This window comes from Podarcis erhardii, assembly GCF_964252035.2.
Source record: "Podarcis erhardii genome assembly, chromosome: 7".
Lineage (NCBI taxonomy): Eukaryota > Metazoa > Chordata > Lepidosauria > Squamata > Lacertidae > Podarcis > Podarcis erhardii.
The window spans coordinates 19,838,102-19,853,488 of record NC_138511.1 but is presented as its reverse complement, the minus strand read 5'-3'; the positions used below and the strand labels follow the sequence as shown (position 1 = coordinate 19,853,488).

The following is a 15,387-nucleotide window of genomic DNA, read 5'->3' as shown; positions in this document are numbered from 1 at the left end:
TAACTGCTACATATAGATGTCATAATAATAAAAAGGAAATGTTGCATTTCCAGTTTAATAAAATACAGGGCAGAAACTCGTGCAGAGACGTAACAGGGAGCCACCTTTCTGAGCAGTACTTCCCACTCCCAGAAGCCTCTAGTCCAGGTGTGGAGAACTTCTGGCCCTCCTAATTCTGTTGGACCCCATCTCCCATCATCCCTGACTGTTGGCCATATTGCCTGGGGTTGATGGGATCTGGGAGTCCCGACAACTTCTGGAGAGCTAAAGGCTCTCTACCCACCCTTGCTGTAAAGAAATAAAAATCAGTGGCTGAGGCCTTATTAGCTTAGTTACTGTCTCATGGACTTTCAAGCCATGCTTTCAACTCCTTAGTGTTCATCCCTGGCTCAAATCAAACCGAAGTAAATGCAAAACTGCATTTTGCTTATGTTCATCCATTGTTGCTGTTCCTTTGCCTTGTCCTGCTGCTGGTGGTGGACAAAGTGTGCATTAGAAGGCCTGTAGAAATACATGTGCAGCTGTTCTGCCAACAAATCAGAAGAAGAAGAAGAAGATTTTGGATTTGATATCCCGCTTTATCACTACCCTAAGGAGTCTCAAAGCGGCTAACATTCTCCTTTCCCTTCCTCCCCCACAACAAACACTCTGCTGTGAGGTGAGTGGGGCTGAGAGACTTCAAAGAAGTGTGACTGGCCCAAGGTCACCCAGCAGCTGCATGTGGAGGAGCGGAGACACGAACCCGGTTCCCCAGGATTATGAGACTACCGCTCTTAACCACTACACCACACTGGCTCTCAGTTCTCAGGTTTGGCTCTCATGGCAGAAACCTCTATAGCAGGATAGAGAGTTTTGATTCTGTGGCTGATGACCGTTCTCCTCTTTCTCTCCCTGCAAGGCTGGTGCCCACAGCTCGCTTCTACCCCCTGCGCATGCACTGCGCCCGGGCCCTGACCCTGCTCTCGGAGAGCACTCGGACATTCATTCCTGTCTTGCCCTTTATCTTGGAGGTGAGTGCTCTTTTCACCAGCGTGCATGGCGCAGTAATAAAATATAAAGCAGCTTCCTGTGTGTTCAGGACCTCTTCCAGGTGAGGACAGGGTGGACCACCAGCGGCTCTGCTACCAAGACAGCGTCCTCCGTGGATTTCAGTGTACAGGCTGGTCTTTCGGACAAACTGCTCCCAAGTTGGGCTCCGCCTGCAATATCCACTTAAATCGGCATCGCACCGCTTTAAACCATTATGGCTCCCCCCAAAGGATCATGGGAACTGTAATCTTTAAACCGTTATGTCTTCCCCCAAAGGATCATGGGAACTGTAATCTTTAAACCGTTATGTCTTCCCCCAAAGGATCATGGGAACTGTAATCTTTAAACCGTTATGTCTTCCCCCAAAGGATCATGGGAACTGTAATCTTTAAACCATTATGTTTTCCCCCAAAGGTTCATGGGAACTGTAATCTTGTAAAGGAGGTGCTGAGAGTTGTTGGGAGACTCTGTTCCTCTCACAGAGCTGCAATTCCCTGGGAAGAGAGGGACTGACTGAGAAAACCACTCGGGGAATTGAAGCTCTGCCAGGGGAATAGGAGTCTCCTAGCAACTCTCAGCACTCTTAACAAATCGCAGTCCCCAGAATCCTTTGGGAGGACGCTGTGACTGTTCAAAGTGGTATGATACAGCTTTAAATGCATAGAACAGTCTTGTTTAGGGTTTTCTATGTTAACAGCAAAAGCTTAAACTTGGCTTGGTACCAAAGCAGCAGCCATCTGGCCTGGCGATGAAGAGTTCTGGAGGACTCCAAAGCTTGCACACTGTTTTGAAATGTTGTTGGCCTGATAAAGGTTTAGCTGTAATGTCGATTCTTACAGGTCCAGAATGGCTCCCTCTCTTAAGTTTTGCTTTGCAGTTATTTCAGTTAGTTGGGCTTGGTAACCGAACCCAAGGGGTTGTGCTGAAGACGGCTGCTATGCTGCCCTCCACATTTGGGACAAATTTTGCGCATCCCCTAGGAATCTGCCCCCTTCCCCAAATTTGAGCTGCAAGCTGCCTCTTGAGAACTGCATCGTGTGGGGCCACATTTACACCATATATAAAAAGTGCTGTGATACCATTTTAAGCAGCCAATGCTTCCCCCAAAGAACTATGGGAGCTGTAGAACATTAAAAGGTGCTGCGAGTAGTTAGGAGACCTCCCCCCAATTCCTCCCACAGAACTATAGTTCCCAGAATTCCCTGTGAATTGGTTGCTAAAACTGCACAGTGTGTGTGTGTGGGGGGGGAGTAGAGATTCTTCCAACAACTCTCTGCACCCTTAACAAGCTACAGTTCCCAGAATAATTTGGGGGGTGGGAAGACGCTACAACTGTCGCAAGTGATATCGCAGTGATTTAAGCATGGGTTGCGAATGTGGACTTGGGAGCAAATCCTATAGCGTAACTCAGCTGTGTAGCAGCCTCTGTGCAGGATCTGTTGCTTGCATTCATTATGGGGGCCCCTCCACACACTGTCCTGCTTTGCTGTTCCCCCCGCGTCTGGTTATTTGTGCTCTTTGAAAGGGGAGGGTGGGAAGGAAAAGGAGAAATGGCAGACGGTGCGAAGTTTTGGGTGGGGAGGGGTAGTGGTTTGGGGAGAGGCCGTTGCCTGGGAATTAGCCAAGCCACCGTGGTTTGCTGGGAAGCGAGAACCCTCCTGTGGTTATTTTTTTATGTCGTTGCAAACGTCCGTTTGTTAACCACATCCTTTCCGCCTGCAGCGGCCAGCGAAGGCCCCCCCCCGCACTCTTCCTCTCCCTCTTTCTTTCTTTCTTTCCCCCCCCCCCTCTCTCTCTCTCACCCCTTGCGGCTTCTTGGCTGTTCCCCTCCGTGCATCTGTTTCCTTCCTCCTTCTCGCTCCCCGCTTGCGCTGCCGAGCTCCCAGCCCTCAACCTCCGGTAGATAACAGGGTCCCAGCGGCGACGCCTCCTCCCTCGTGGCAAGCCACATATATCAGCCCAGCCACCCCCGTGGTCTCAGCGTGCTTTTCCTCCTGGCTTCCGCCAGCGACCACATCCGATGGCGCTGGGCTCATGCAACAGGCAGCTCGCCCACGGCGGGTGGGGACGGCGCACACGGGCTGAGCGCCTGCGTTGGGGAGATTTTGGTTCATGACTCTTCGCCGAAGACAAGCAGCCCCTTTATAAGAAGGAAGTTTGTGTGGGAATAAGCTTCTCAAAATGTGGAACTTCCTTTCAGTCTTCTGGTTCCAGTATTTTTGTGAGAGAGATAGAGAGATATAGATAGATATACAGTGGTACCTCAGGTTAAGTACTTAATTCGTTCCGGAGGTCCGTACTTAACCTGAAACTGTTCTTAACCTGAAGCACCACTTTAGCTAATGGGGCCTCCTGCTGCTGCCGCGCCGCTGGAGCACGATTTCTGTTCTCATCCTGAAGCAAAGTTCTTAATCTGAAGCACTATTTCTGTGTTAGCGGAGTCTGTAACCTGAAGCGTATGTAACCTGAAGCATATGTAACCCGAAGTACCACTGTATATAGATACACCCCCCCATAGCTGTCAACTTTTCCCTTTTCTTGCGAGGAATCCTATTCGGAATAAGGGAATTTCCCTAAAAATCGGGAAACATTGACAGCTGTGACACACACACACACACACACACACACACACACAAACACTCAAACACTCATCCAGCTTAGTTTTGTTCAGGAGCAGCCCTGTTGAAATCAATGGACCAGGATTAGTCACGTCCATCAATTTCAGTGGGTCTACTCTGATAAGGATCATGCTGTCCTGACAACAGCAATGTGAGGTAGTTTAGGCCTCTGAGCTGTTGTCCCCATAGCAGCCTGTGAGCTGTTCTTGTCTAAGATTTGCAGGTTGGTGGGGGGGAGCGACTAGGCCACTGAATCTGAGCCAGCATTCCCCAGAAGTTAAGCACTTGTATCGCAGGCGAGGTCCTGAGTTCAGAGCATATGCTCTACATGCAAATGATGATCTCAGGCTGAATCCCAAGTAGGGCTGAGAGAGGCCTCGGCCAAAAACACTGGAGAGTGGCTGCCAGTCAGCGCAGACGATACTGAGCTAGATGGACCCATTGTCTGACTTGGTATAGGCAGCTTCCTATGTTACTGTGTTCATGTATTTAATTCCCCACCTCCCTTTCAGAAACAAAACTTGCTACGTGTCGAAAATGGCACAACAAAGAGATCGCCACTGCAGAACCCTGAAGTGCTAGTTTTCTCCATGCAAGGACTTACGTTGTCATGGGGCAGAGATTTAGACAGGCCTGGTATGTTCCTAAGATTCAGCCCCATCTTCTGAGGTCACCTTATTTCCACCGTTGAAATGAATTTCTCCGAAATCCCGGCGTGTGCTTTGCGTGACAAAGGATGCAATTACTCTTCCCTCCCTGCTGCTCTCATCCTAAAGTAACAGCAGGGAAAGGGGCCTTCTGCGGCTCCTCTTTTCTCTAACTGTGCTTCCCCCCCCCCTTCTGCTTTCCCCCGTGCCCTTGTCACCACCCGCCGCTGACAGCCTGCACGTCTCCTGCCGCCCCTCCAGGTGCTGGAATTCCCCTGGCTCCTGCCACCGGAGATAAGAGTCGTGTCAGTGATGGGCCTTGACAGCCGCCTTGGCTGCTCTGGCGCGAAGAGCACCTGCCCTGCCCCCCCCCCCGACTGGCGGCTTCTCCCTTCGCTCTCCCTCTCTTGAGGGGTGAGACATGTTTCAGGAGAGGTTGAGTGGGCCTCTGGAAGGATCTCAGTGTATAGGGTAGGGGGCAAGACCCGGGGAAGGGGGTCCTACTGTTTATTCTTATTCTTTTTCAGAGGATTTCGTAGAATCGTAGAATTTGGCTCTACTGAAAAGTTTATTATTATTGCTATTATTAGGATAGGACTCTGCTCAAAGCTACTGCTGTCAATTATTTACCTCCTGACTTTTGCTCTAAGGTCCCAGCAGGGATTGAAGACTTTAAATTACAGTATTAAAAACTGTTTAGAACAACTTACAATCAGAAGAAACAAAACAAGGTGGGTCCTTGCTGGGATTCAGTCCTACTTGAAAGGAGGTGGAGATTCGGCTCTATTTTACAGCTAATGATTGCTATTATTTTATTATCCGGCTCTGCTTATGTTTAAGAGGATGCTGGAGGGCATTCCTTATTCTTTGGCGGCACTTGGGAAGCTGATTTTATTTATTTATTTCCATTTAGGGATTGCTTCCTGGAGTGATTTGCTATATAATAAAAGCATATGTGAAACAGAAATATTTAAAAAATGAAAAAAATGATTGCATTTAAAATGATAAAAACTCTCTCTGTGTGTACACAGTACAGTGTAAAACAAGAACAATGCATACTTAAAGAATCAATTCACACAGACTGCCAAGAAGTTTGCTCCACCGGCAGTAGCCCTTGTTCAGACACTTAATACAGGAAGGCAAGTTTGGGTAAATTAAGGTGGGAAAACTTTCCCCCATGTCTCACTCCCTTCTAACTCGCCTGCTCCTCCCACCTCCCCATAGGGGGCAAGGTTGCTCTGACAATCTAAAATCCATCTCTTTCCCCCTCTGCACTCCTTGGGTGTGTGTTTTTGGGGGTGTGTGTAGGAATAAGGAAGGTTAACTGATAAGCTCAGAGAGTCACAAGAGGAGAGACACAAATGCACTCAGCTGACTTTTTAAATGGTGGGTCGCTGATGGATGTGTGAGGGCCCCATTGCTTGGACTCCAAGGGTGGGGGGTGGGAGAGAAAGAGAGGCCCAGGACACGGAAAAGGGAATGAATAGTGATTCTGGAAGATGGAGGGGTGGTGGAATATTGTTCCACCAGGTGTTGCACAGCAAAGGAAGACCCAACATCTGCATACCCTCCGCAGTTTAGCTTATTGAGCTCTGGCAGGGGGTGGGGCAGATTTGGGCTGCTGTTCGTACACACACACACACACACACACACACACACACACCCTAGTGCTAGGGATCAAATTGCTTCTGAAATTTAAGGGAGGCTTGAAAAGGAGTTTATGATACAGCACTGTCTGTGTTGTTTGGGGTTTGATTCATTGGTTTGAAATGGCAGGGTTTAGGGGAAGTGAATAATATAGGAAAGCTGCCTTATACAGAGTCAGACCACTGGCCAATCTAGCACAGGGTTCATTGCACTGACTGCCAACAATTCTGCAGGGGGTTTCAGACAGGGGACATTCCCCAGCCCTACCTAGAGATGGTGCTCTAACCACAGCAAGCCTTTCATCGCATCTAAATTATTTCTTCAGATCCTTTCTCTACCAGAGACCTCACCGGGGTGGCTTTGGGAGAAGGGCACCTGTTTTCTCTCTCACTTCCCAGCCTCACAGGGTCGTTGAGAAGGTCAGTGAAAATTACAGAGCATTGACCCCGCATCATCTCGTAGGCGAGAGCTTTGGCTTAGATGGCCATTCTGCTTGTGCAGCGTGATTCTTTGCTTTTTCTCTTTAACGACCCCGGAAGTATAACCCAGAAGCAAAACCTTGCCTTAAGTCTGGCTAGCGAGCCAGGTTCAGGCATTGCATTAAACTGTAATGTTTACTCACTCGCCCCAGAGCCGGAGTTCTTGGCTTAATGTGATGTGTGAATGCAGCTTCTGGGTCACCCCCAGGTGGTGGCAGGGGAGCTTTCAGGAAGTTGGGTGAGGGGCGAAAATTGTACCCACAGGAACTTTGACACTCAGTAAAATGGCATGTACACCAACAGCTTTGAATGGTGGGTTCAGTTAACCCGGTTTGCTAGGGGAAGATTCTTGGTAATGCAATGGGGCTTTCTCACCCCCCTGGCATTCCCCCTCAATATCTCCCAAATCCCCTCTGGAGGTTCAGTAGAGTCCCAGGACAGCAAAGGGGGTGGGGGTGGGAGAGGAGAATTGTTCTACCTGACAAGTAGAAATCATTGTGCCATCAGAACGATTATAATAGCATGACACCAAATTCCTTCCTGAGCAAATAGTAAATACTAGATTGTGTCTTTTTATCTCATAGGTTTTCCAGCAGGTAGACTTCAACAAGAAACCGGGGCGCATGAGTTCAAAACCCATCAACTTCTCTGTTATCTTGAAGCTCTCCAATGCCAATCTTCAGGAGAAGGCTTTCCGGGTAAGGGGCGGGCTTTGGGGGCAGAGATGGCGTGGTCCAGCCTCTGGCTTTTCGGAGTAGCAGCTTTTGAAATGCCAAATTTATGAAATCCTAATCTTCCATATTTGCTTGTGTGGTTATTTCTACTCCTCCCTTCAAAGAAACGTTCAAATAACTAGAAGCAGAAGGATTTGGGGGCGGAGGGGGGGATAATGATTCTTCCCCAGCCCTGCCTGGAGGTGCCAAGGATTGAACCTGAGACCTTCTGCATGCAAAGCAGATGCTGTACCACTGAGCTGCAGTTCTCTAGTAAAATTTTTAGTTTGAGTACTATAGAATTAGAATTGGGGGGACACCCTGCGGGCAGTGAATACAACCATAAGCCCGTTTGCACCACCTAATTAATTACGAAACCAAGTCTAATTAAGCATCACCAGAAGTAATTAATATGAGTCATTATATATGTAACGTCTGGACTCTGTGATTTGGCCAGCTGTATGAAAGGTGCAGGTGTCCTTTGTTATAAAAGAGCTGAACTGGTCTTGGGAGGGCTCACCCGTCTGATGTTCCATCCCAGTGTTGTTGGACTCCCAACACCCATCAGCCCCAACCAGCACAGCCATTGAACAGGCATGATGGGAGCTGTAGTTTAGCACCACAGCCGCTGCCACGGTCTCCTCTCATCGGATGCGGCTCTCCATTACCTGATTGATCATTGGTAACTGGTGATGCTTGAGGCTGAAGCTCAGAGCAGTGCTTTGCAACTGAACTATGGTCCTCCTTTTAAAAAGAGCATTAAGTTCCCAGTCCTCATGGTTCTGAATTCAGCGCTCCTTGAAATAGGTGCACAGAAAGCTGCCTTTCGCCTATCTACACTGAGTGGCAACAGTTCTCCAGGATTTCAGACAGGGGACATGCCCGGCCACACTGGGAGATGCTAAGGCTTGAAGCTGGAGCTTGAACTGGGTTTTTCTGCATGCCTGGCTGGGAGATCACCTGGGTGGAGAAGCCATATACTTTGTCTCGAGTTCAGTGGTGAAAGGAAAGCAGAATACAAGCACTTGCTTTTCCTCTCTCTTTCTAACAAGTCCCCCTCTCCTGCTTTTTCCCACACAGGATGGGCTCATTGACCAGCTATACGACCTGATTCTGGAGTATCTTCACGGCCAGGCCTATACAATCGGTTTTCCGGAGCTCGCCCTTCCAACTATTCTCCAGGTGCGTCCAGGTGTCAAAAAACTAGCCTTGGGTGAAAAGGCACCTCTCTCTCTGGGTTAGCCCTGCCCCTCTATAATGGGGATCCTGACTGAGCTTGTTCCCTGTGTATGATACTGCAGAGACTTGACAACCTACAGAAGTCTTGCTCATCCAGGAAGTTGTCTGGTTATTAGCGGCGAGCAAACGTGCCCCATTTCTGGTCTGCATCACTTTTGTATTTGTTCACCCGTCAGTCCCAAATTCTGCACTTGGAACATAGGAAGCAGCCTTATATTGAGTCAAACCATTGGTCTATCTGGCTCAGTGTGGTCTGCACTGACGGGCAGCAGCTCTCCCAAGGATTCAGACGGGATAGTCCCTGCCATGCCTGGATCTGAGACCTTCTGCACACAAAGCATGTGCTCTGCCGCTGTTCTACAGCCCTTCCCACAGAATAATCATTGTAGAAGTGGTTTTATTGGGGTGCGGCCCAATTAAGTCTTACTCAGAGTAGACCCCTTAACTTTAATTGAGCTACACTGAGTAGGACTAGCATTGGATGCAACCCATCGCCTTTAATTTGCTGAGTTTGTCGATCTTTTATATTTCATTTTATTGTGCACTGAAGAAAGTTTGCTTGTTAACTGTTTATAAAGCCACAACTAAATAACTAAGGATTGTGCCCCAATCCTACTCAGAGTAGACCCATTGAAATCTATAGCCATGACTGAATCTGGTTCATTAATTTTAGTGGGACTGCTCTGAGGAGGATTTAGGCTTGTCGCCAACAAAGTAAATAATTTAGTTTGCAGTTTTTCAAAACATGCAAATTCCATGTGGAAATTTTCATTTAAATACAGGTTTTTTTAAAGTTGCATTTTCTCCCCATGTCCACTTCTAAATAGCAGCCATCCAGTTCAGAATTGCCTACTTTGACTGACAGGGTTTCAAGCAGGAGACATTCCCAGCCCTACTTGGAAATGCTGGGGATTGAACCTGGGACCTTCTGCATTCAAAGCAGATGCTCTACCACTGAGCTACGGCCCTTTCTGAAAGTGACGTTTTTTAAAAAATGCCCTCACTGCTTCCCATTCTGCTTGGGTGGGAGCCCTGTCTGCAGCAGTGCCGTTGGGGGAACGCCTTTCCTTTCCACTCTCTTAAAGACGCCTCTGCAGGGCTTTGCTTTTCCTGGAATTCCACCCCCTGCACCCCCTCCCTCTGGGCGTGGGGTTGGACTCCCATCCTGGCCTGCCTCATTCATGAAACGCGGCTGTAGCCTGGAAGGATCTCCAGAGGAGACTGTTACAACCTTCTTTTTGCTAGGGAGTCAGGCTGTAGTGGGCAGAGGTTTGGTTTTAAACCCCTGGACCCTTTGCCCAGGGACCTTGGGGTGGTCTCGTTTGCCCCAGAAGGTTGTTCGTAGGGAAGGAAGAGCTGCCTGTCCTCCTTCAATCTCTGAGGATAATCTGAGCTGGCTGGCTGTTTGGAGCAACCCGGGGGGATGCTTGCAATTAGCAGGAACACGCAGGCTTCCAGCTTCATCCCCATCCGTATGCCCTGGGGGAAAAGACTGTGAGAGACAGAGAGAGAGAGAGAGGGGAAGTGGGAAGGAATCAAGGAGAAAGAATGTCTTAAGGAAAGAATTTGGGAGGGGGACCCTTCATTTGGATGCTGAGCTGGCTTTGCGTGTAGCAAAGTTCTGTGTCTGTGTCCAGTGCTTGGCAGTTGCGGTCAGATCCAGATGCCCCGGCCCCTGACCATTAGGTTCAGTCGTGGACAATTCTGGGGTTGCGGCGCTCATCTCACTTTACTGGCCGAGGGAGCCGGCGTACAGCTTCCGGGTCATGTGGCCAGCATGACTGAGCCGCTTCTGGCGAACCAGAGCAGCGCATGGAAACGCTGTTTACCTTCCCTCCGGAGTGGTACCGATTTACTTCACTTGGGTGGCTTTAACTATCATTAAACTAACCCCATTCCAGCCCCAGGAGGAGAGTAGGGAGTGTTCGTGCGAGACACCTATGCACTGCAGCCGACGCACTAATGTGTTGTGACACACAGTTTGAAAGCTCTGGGTTAGAGTGTTGGACTAGGGCCTGAGAGATGAGGGTTCAATTCCCCACTCGGCCATGAAGCTCATGGTGGGGTGACCTTGTGCCAGCTGCTACTTCTCAGCCATACCTACCTCACAGGGTTGTTGTGGGGATTAATGAGCGGGAGAGCTGTTGTAAGCTGCCCTGAGCTCCGTGGGGGGGGGGGAGGAGATGGGGTATGAATGCAACAAATAAAAAAAAGAAATAAAATAAATGCCAATTGCAGGGGGGCAGAGTTGATGTTGTGCAGGGGGGCAGAGTTGATGTTGTGCTCAGGTGCTCTTGAGAGCCAGTGTGGTGTAGTGGTTAAGAGCGGTAGATTCGTAATCTGGGGAACTGGGTTCGTGTCTCCGCTCCTCCACATGCAGCTGCTGGGTGACCTTGGGCCAGTCACACTTCTTTGAAGTCTCTCAGCCCCACTCACCTCACAGAGTGTTTGTTGTGGGGGAGGAAGGGAAAGGAGAATGTTAGCCACCTTGAGACTCCTTCGGGTAGTGATAAAGCGGGATATCAAATCCAAACTCTTCTTCTTCTTCTTCTGTTTGCAGGCTTCTCATTGAGGCATCTGGTTGCCCAACAGGATTCTGGACTAAATGAACTTTTTTTTGTTCTAAGCTTCCCATTTTTATTTTTAATTTGGGGAACTATGGCTGCAAGGCATATAAGGTACCAAGGAAACTTCTCTTGCACAGCTCCTGATCCTTTCAGTAGAGCTTGTGCAGAAGAACTGCCCTGGTGGATTGTGGTCCAAAAAGTTGGATCTCTCTAACCCCGTACCCTTAACTCCAAATAACATGTTTATAAGGAACATAGCACCATATCAGGTTCTTCTTCCCTTCTGTAGTATGATGTGCTGATGTTGTGATGCCATCCCCACTCACAAGTGAATTCCACAATTTTGGGTTTGACTCTGAGCATACCATGCTTTGTCTAGATGTGCAGCTTCTGAGCCCAAAATTCCAGTGACTAGTGGGGCAATTCAGGGGAGAGAAAGATGTAAATGGCTAGCTTCGAACAAAGTTCAAACCTCAAGCTGCAATCAGTTAGAAATGAGAGGCGGGGGTCTATTCCCCCCTCTCCTTCTTAGGGCCATGTAAGGCAGGGGTAGGAAGCTGCCTTTATACTGAGTCAGACCATTGGTCCATCTAGTTCAGTATTTTCTGCACTGACTTACAGTAGCTCTCCAGGTTCAGTTTCTGGCATTTCCAGGTAGGGGCCAGCCTGAAACCCTAGAGAGCTGCTGCCAGTCAGTGTCGACAGTAGTGAAATAGATGGACCCAACAGTCTGACTTAGTATAAGGCAACTTCCCATGCCTTAAGGGAAGGGCTGTGACTCAGTGGTAAAGCCTGCAGAAGGTCCCTGGTTCAGTCCTTGGCAGACTCCCTGTTTGAAACCCTAGAGAGCATCTGCCAGTCAGTGTAGAGGGTATTGAGCCAGGCGGAGCAGTGGCATCACTCTGTACAAGGCAACTTCCTGTGGGATCCTGGATCCTGCGTTCCATGCTTTCCTGCACTTTTGGCAGCTGTGCCGTAGTGCGAAATATAAAGTTGTAAGGAGCAGAGTTGGGGAATTTAATGGGATCAGTTCGTGGAATGTCTCCTTCCTTTCCTGCAGCTGAAGTCGTTCCTGAAGGAGTGCAAAGTTGCCAACTACTGCAAGACGATCCGTCAGCTCTTGGAGAAGCTGCAGGAAAACTCTGCCTACATCACCGGCAAGCGGCAGAAAGCCACCTTTGGCGTCGCTAACCGGGAGGCTGTGGTGAGTCTCTGTTTTCTCTCTCTCTCTCTGGCTCAGCATCTCGGGAGAGGGGCTCTGACTGCCGCTTGGCGGAGCCTCGCGCAAAGGCAGGAAGGAAGAGGAGGGCTGGGCGTGGATGCCGACTCTCGCTTGAGTCGACTTGTGAAAAAGAGATCAGTCCACAAAAGCAACAACAACCCAGAGCTCTCGTTTCATGACGCCAACTAATATTTTTTAAGGCCGCAGTGGAAATCCCTTACGATCTCTGGCCTTTATGATAAAATTATTTAGAGACCTCTGTGGCTCTTCGTAACCACAGCCCTGTAGAGTGGCGGGGGTGTGTGTGTGTGGAGCTTGTGTGGCCTTCCAGATCTTGTTGGACTTGTGTCAGCCCACAGCCAGCATGGCTCAGTGGTCAGGTGATGGGAGTTGGAGTCCAGCAAGATCTGGGGGGGGGGGGGTTTACAGGCTCCCCACCCCTGCATTAGAAGGTGGCAGCACTGTGATGGAGGTAAGGAGGGGCAGTAAAGGCAAATGATGGCCTAAATCAGGGATTGGAGGCAGGCTGTGTGATCCTCAAGAAGTACAGTGGTACCTCGGGTTAAGTACTTAATTCGTTCTGGAGGTCCGTTCTTAACCTGAAACTGTTCTTAACCTGAAGCACCACTTTAGCTAATGGGGTCTCCTGCTTCCGCCGCGCCGCCGGAGCACGATTTCTGTTCTCATCCTGAAGCAAAGTTCTTAACCTGAGGTACTATTTCTGGGTTAGTGGAGTCTGTAACCTGAAGCGTATGTAACCCAAGGTACCACTGTACTTTGTAGGTATAAAATGCATGAAACCGTTTAAAAACAGAACACTGTAAATTTAGCAAAAAGAGGTGGTTCCCACAAAACAAAATACCTTGACCGTCAAAGGCTGGGGTAAAAAGGTATGTTTTTGGCACGTAGCAGAAGTTGTTCGGCGAAGTTGCTAGGTGCATCTTCGTGGGGAGAAGAGTTCCACCCTTGAGGTTCCTCCATTCCAATGCTTCTGGGCTTTCTTGTTCAGAGGCAGTTTATCTGTGATGATCAGTTTCTGAGCGAGGATGTGGGGGAATCTGTTTGACTTGGGCTGACACACAGAAAGCTTTTTACACAGCCTCCATCTGCTGACAAAGTTTTGAGGTGGTTGGCCTTTAGGCTTACAGCTGTGCTAACCTGCGGGGGGGGGAGGGGGGGAGAAAACTTCTCTTGGCTGCACTAATCCAGTGGATCAGAGTGGCCTTTGGCATATCAAGGAATCATAGGGATGCCCAAACAACTGTGTGAACGACTCCTAGAATCCTAATGAGCTAAGCCTGCCCTCCCCCCTTCAGTCCTCAGCTGCACCAGCTGTAAAATGGGCATAGGAATGCAGACACTATGACATGCCTCCAGGGGGATGGGGAGGGGAAAGCTGTGAAGATATGCTCACATGCTGGCTCTTAAGATGGTGATCACTTGCAGCTGACAACGGTATTTTCTTGCTTACCTTGACAGGAGCAATGGGAGAAAAAGGTCAGAGAGGAAGGGACTCCGCTGATGACATATTATGTGCATTGGAAGAAGCTGAGGGAGAAGGAGATTCAGCTGGAGATCAGTGGCAAAGAGCGGGTAAGACACAGATGGGGAAGCTGAGGCTCAGGGGCCAAATGCAGACCCCCCCCCAGCCCTCTCTCTCTGATCCTCAGACCACACACCTCTTCCTAGGCCGCACTCCTTCCTGGCCTCCTTCGCACCCTCCTTGAGTAATTTTGCCTGGCTGGAATATGCCCTTTGAACAGAATGGAGATGGAATCATTCTTGTCAGTGTCCTTCTGAGCAAGAGATGGGAAACCTGAGACCTTCCCAGATGTTTCCCGACCACATCTCCCATCACCCCCAACAATTAGCTGTGCTGGAATGGGCCTGATGGAAGGAGTCCAGCAACCTCTGGAGAGCCACAGGTTCTCCTTCCCTGTTTGAATAAATAATCATAATAATGTGCTTCCAGCTTCCTGGAGCCTTTAATCCAGGGTCCAAAACAACAACAACTAGAGGGCCATCCCTATTGTAATCTTAATAAGAGCCCAAGCAGCCACTCATGCAGAGACATAACAGTGAGCCTCCTTTCTGGGTGGGGTTTTCGGCTCCCAGGAACCTTTACTGTAGGGATGCAGGTGGGGGGAGGACTATGGCTTCCCCTGATATTGCTGGGCTGCCAGCTGCGTCATCGCTGACCATTGGCCATGCTGCCCGGGGCTGATGGGAAATGGAATTCAACAGTGTCCAGAGAACCATAGGTTCCCCAGCCTCTGTTCTAATCGTGTGTGTAGTTCTCTTCAGTTAAAGGGCAAGGGATATATTTATATGGGCTGTCATGCTGCTTCTTTAGGCTTTTGGGAGCCAGTGTGGTGTAGTGGTTAAGAGCGGTAGTCTCGTAATCTGGGGAACCGGGTTCATGTCTCCGCTCCTCCACATGCAGCTGCTGGGTGACCTTGGGCCAGTCACACTTCTTTGAAGTCTCTCAGCCCCACTCACCTCACAGAGTGTTTGTTGTGGGGGAGGAAGGGAAAGGAGAATGTTAGCCGCTTTGAGACTCCTTAAAGGGAGTGAAAGGCGGGATATCAAATCCAAACTCTTCTTGATGGCCCTTGTGGTCTCTTCCAACTCTATGATTCTATGATTCTATGATTCTTCTTCTTTTGACTGAAACGGGGAGGACTAAAGTTTTCTGTTCTCCTGGCACAGATGGAAGATCTGAACCTACCTGAAATCAAGCGGAAGAAGCCGGGCGAAGAGAAGGAGGACGATAAGAGGGAGTTCAAGGACCTTTTTGAGCTGGACAGTGACTCTGAAGAAGGGGAAGATGCTGTCGGCGGTCTGTCTGTCAAAGGTACAGCAGGGACTTTGAAGCTGGGGTGGGTGGGGAGAGCCGCAGTCTCCCCTTTGGCCACTAGGGGTTTGCAGTTGTCTTGTTCTCTTGAAAGCGGGAGTTATAGCAGCCAAAGCACACCAGGAAAGCCCCCCACTCGCAGTTGCAAGGGAATTAGGAAAAGAGCATCCCTTTGGACACTTGCTGCCGGTGTGTTTTAGCATTTGGGAATTGCTGGCTAGTTGTGAGGTTTGGTTTTGGAAGGGTTTTTTTAAAATGTTTTCCCCCCCTAAATAAACACAGAAATATACAAAGGCAAAGCAAAAGGCTCTGAGCATTGGGAGGTCCTGTTAGCAGCCGTTTGGTGAGGCTGTTTGCACATCTTTATTTCTG

The 15,387-nt window shown here is 49.2% G+C and overlaps 1 protein-coding gene across 2 annotated transcripts in view; it reads left to right on the top strand.

The window, feature by feature from the left end:
• Positions 1-15,387, top strand: part of NOC2L (NOC2 like nucleolar associated transcriptional repressor) — a 123,063-nt gene that overhangs the window by 88,284 nt on the left and 19,392 nt on the right. For both annotated transcript variants that reach the window (XM_081870920.1, XM_081870921.1), the window contains 6 exons: positions 899-1,010; positions 7,005-7,118; positions 8,214-8,315; positions 12,000-12,143; positions 13,641-13,754; positions 14,871-15,015. In XM_081870920.1, coding sequence (XP_081727046.1) covers positions 899-1,010; positions 7,005-7,118; positions 8,214-8,315; positions 12,000-12,143; positions 13,641-13,754; positions 14,871-15,015 — 731 coding nt within the window. The remainder of the gene's footprint in view (positions 1-898; positions 1,011-7,004; positions 7,119-8,213; positions 8,316-11,999; positions 12,144-13,640; positions 13,755-14,870; positions 15,016-15,387) is intronic.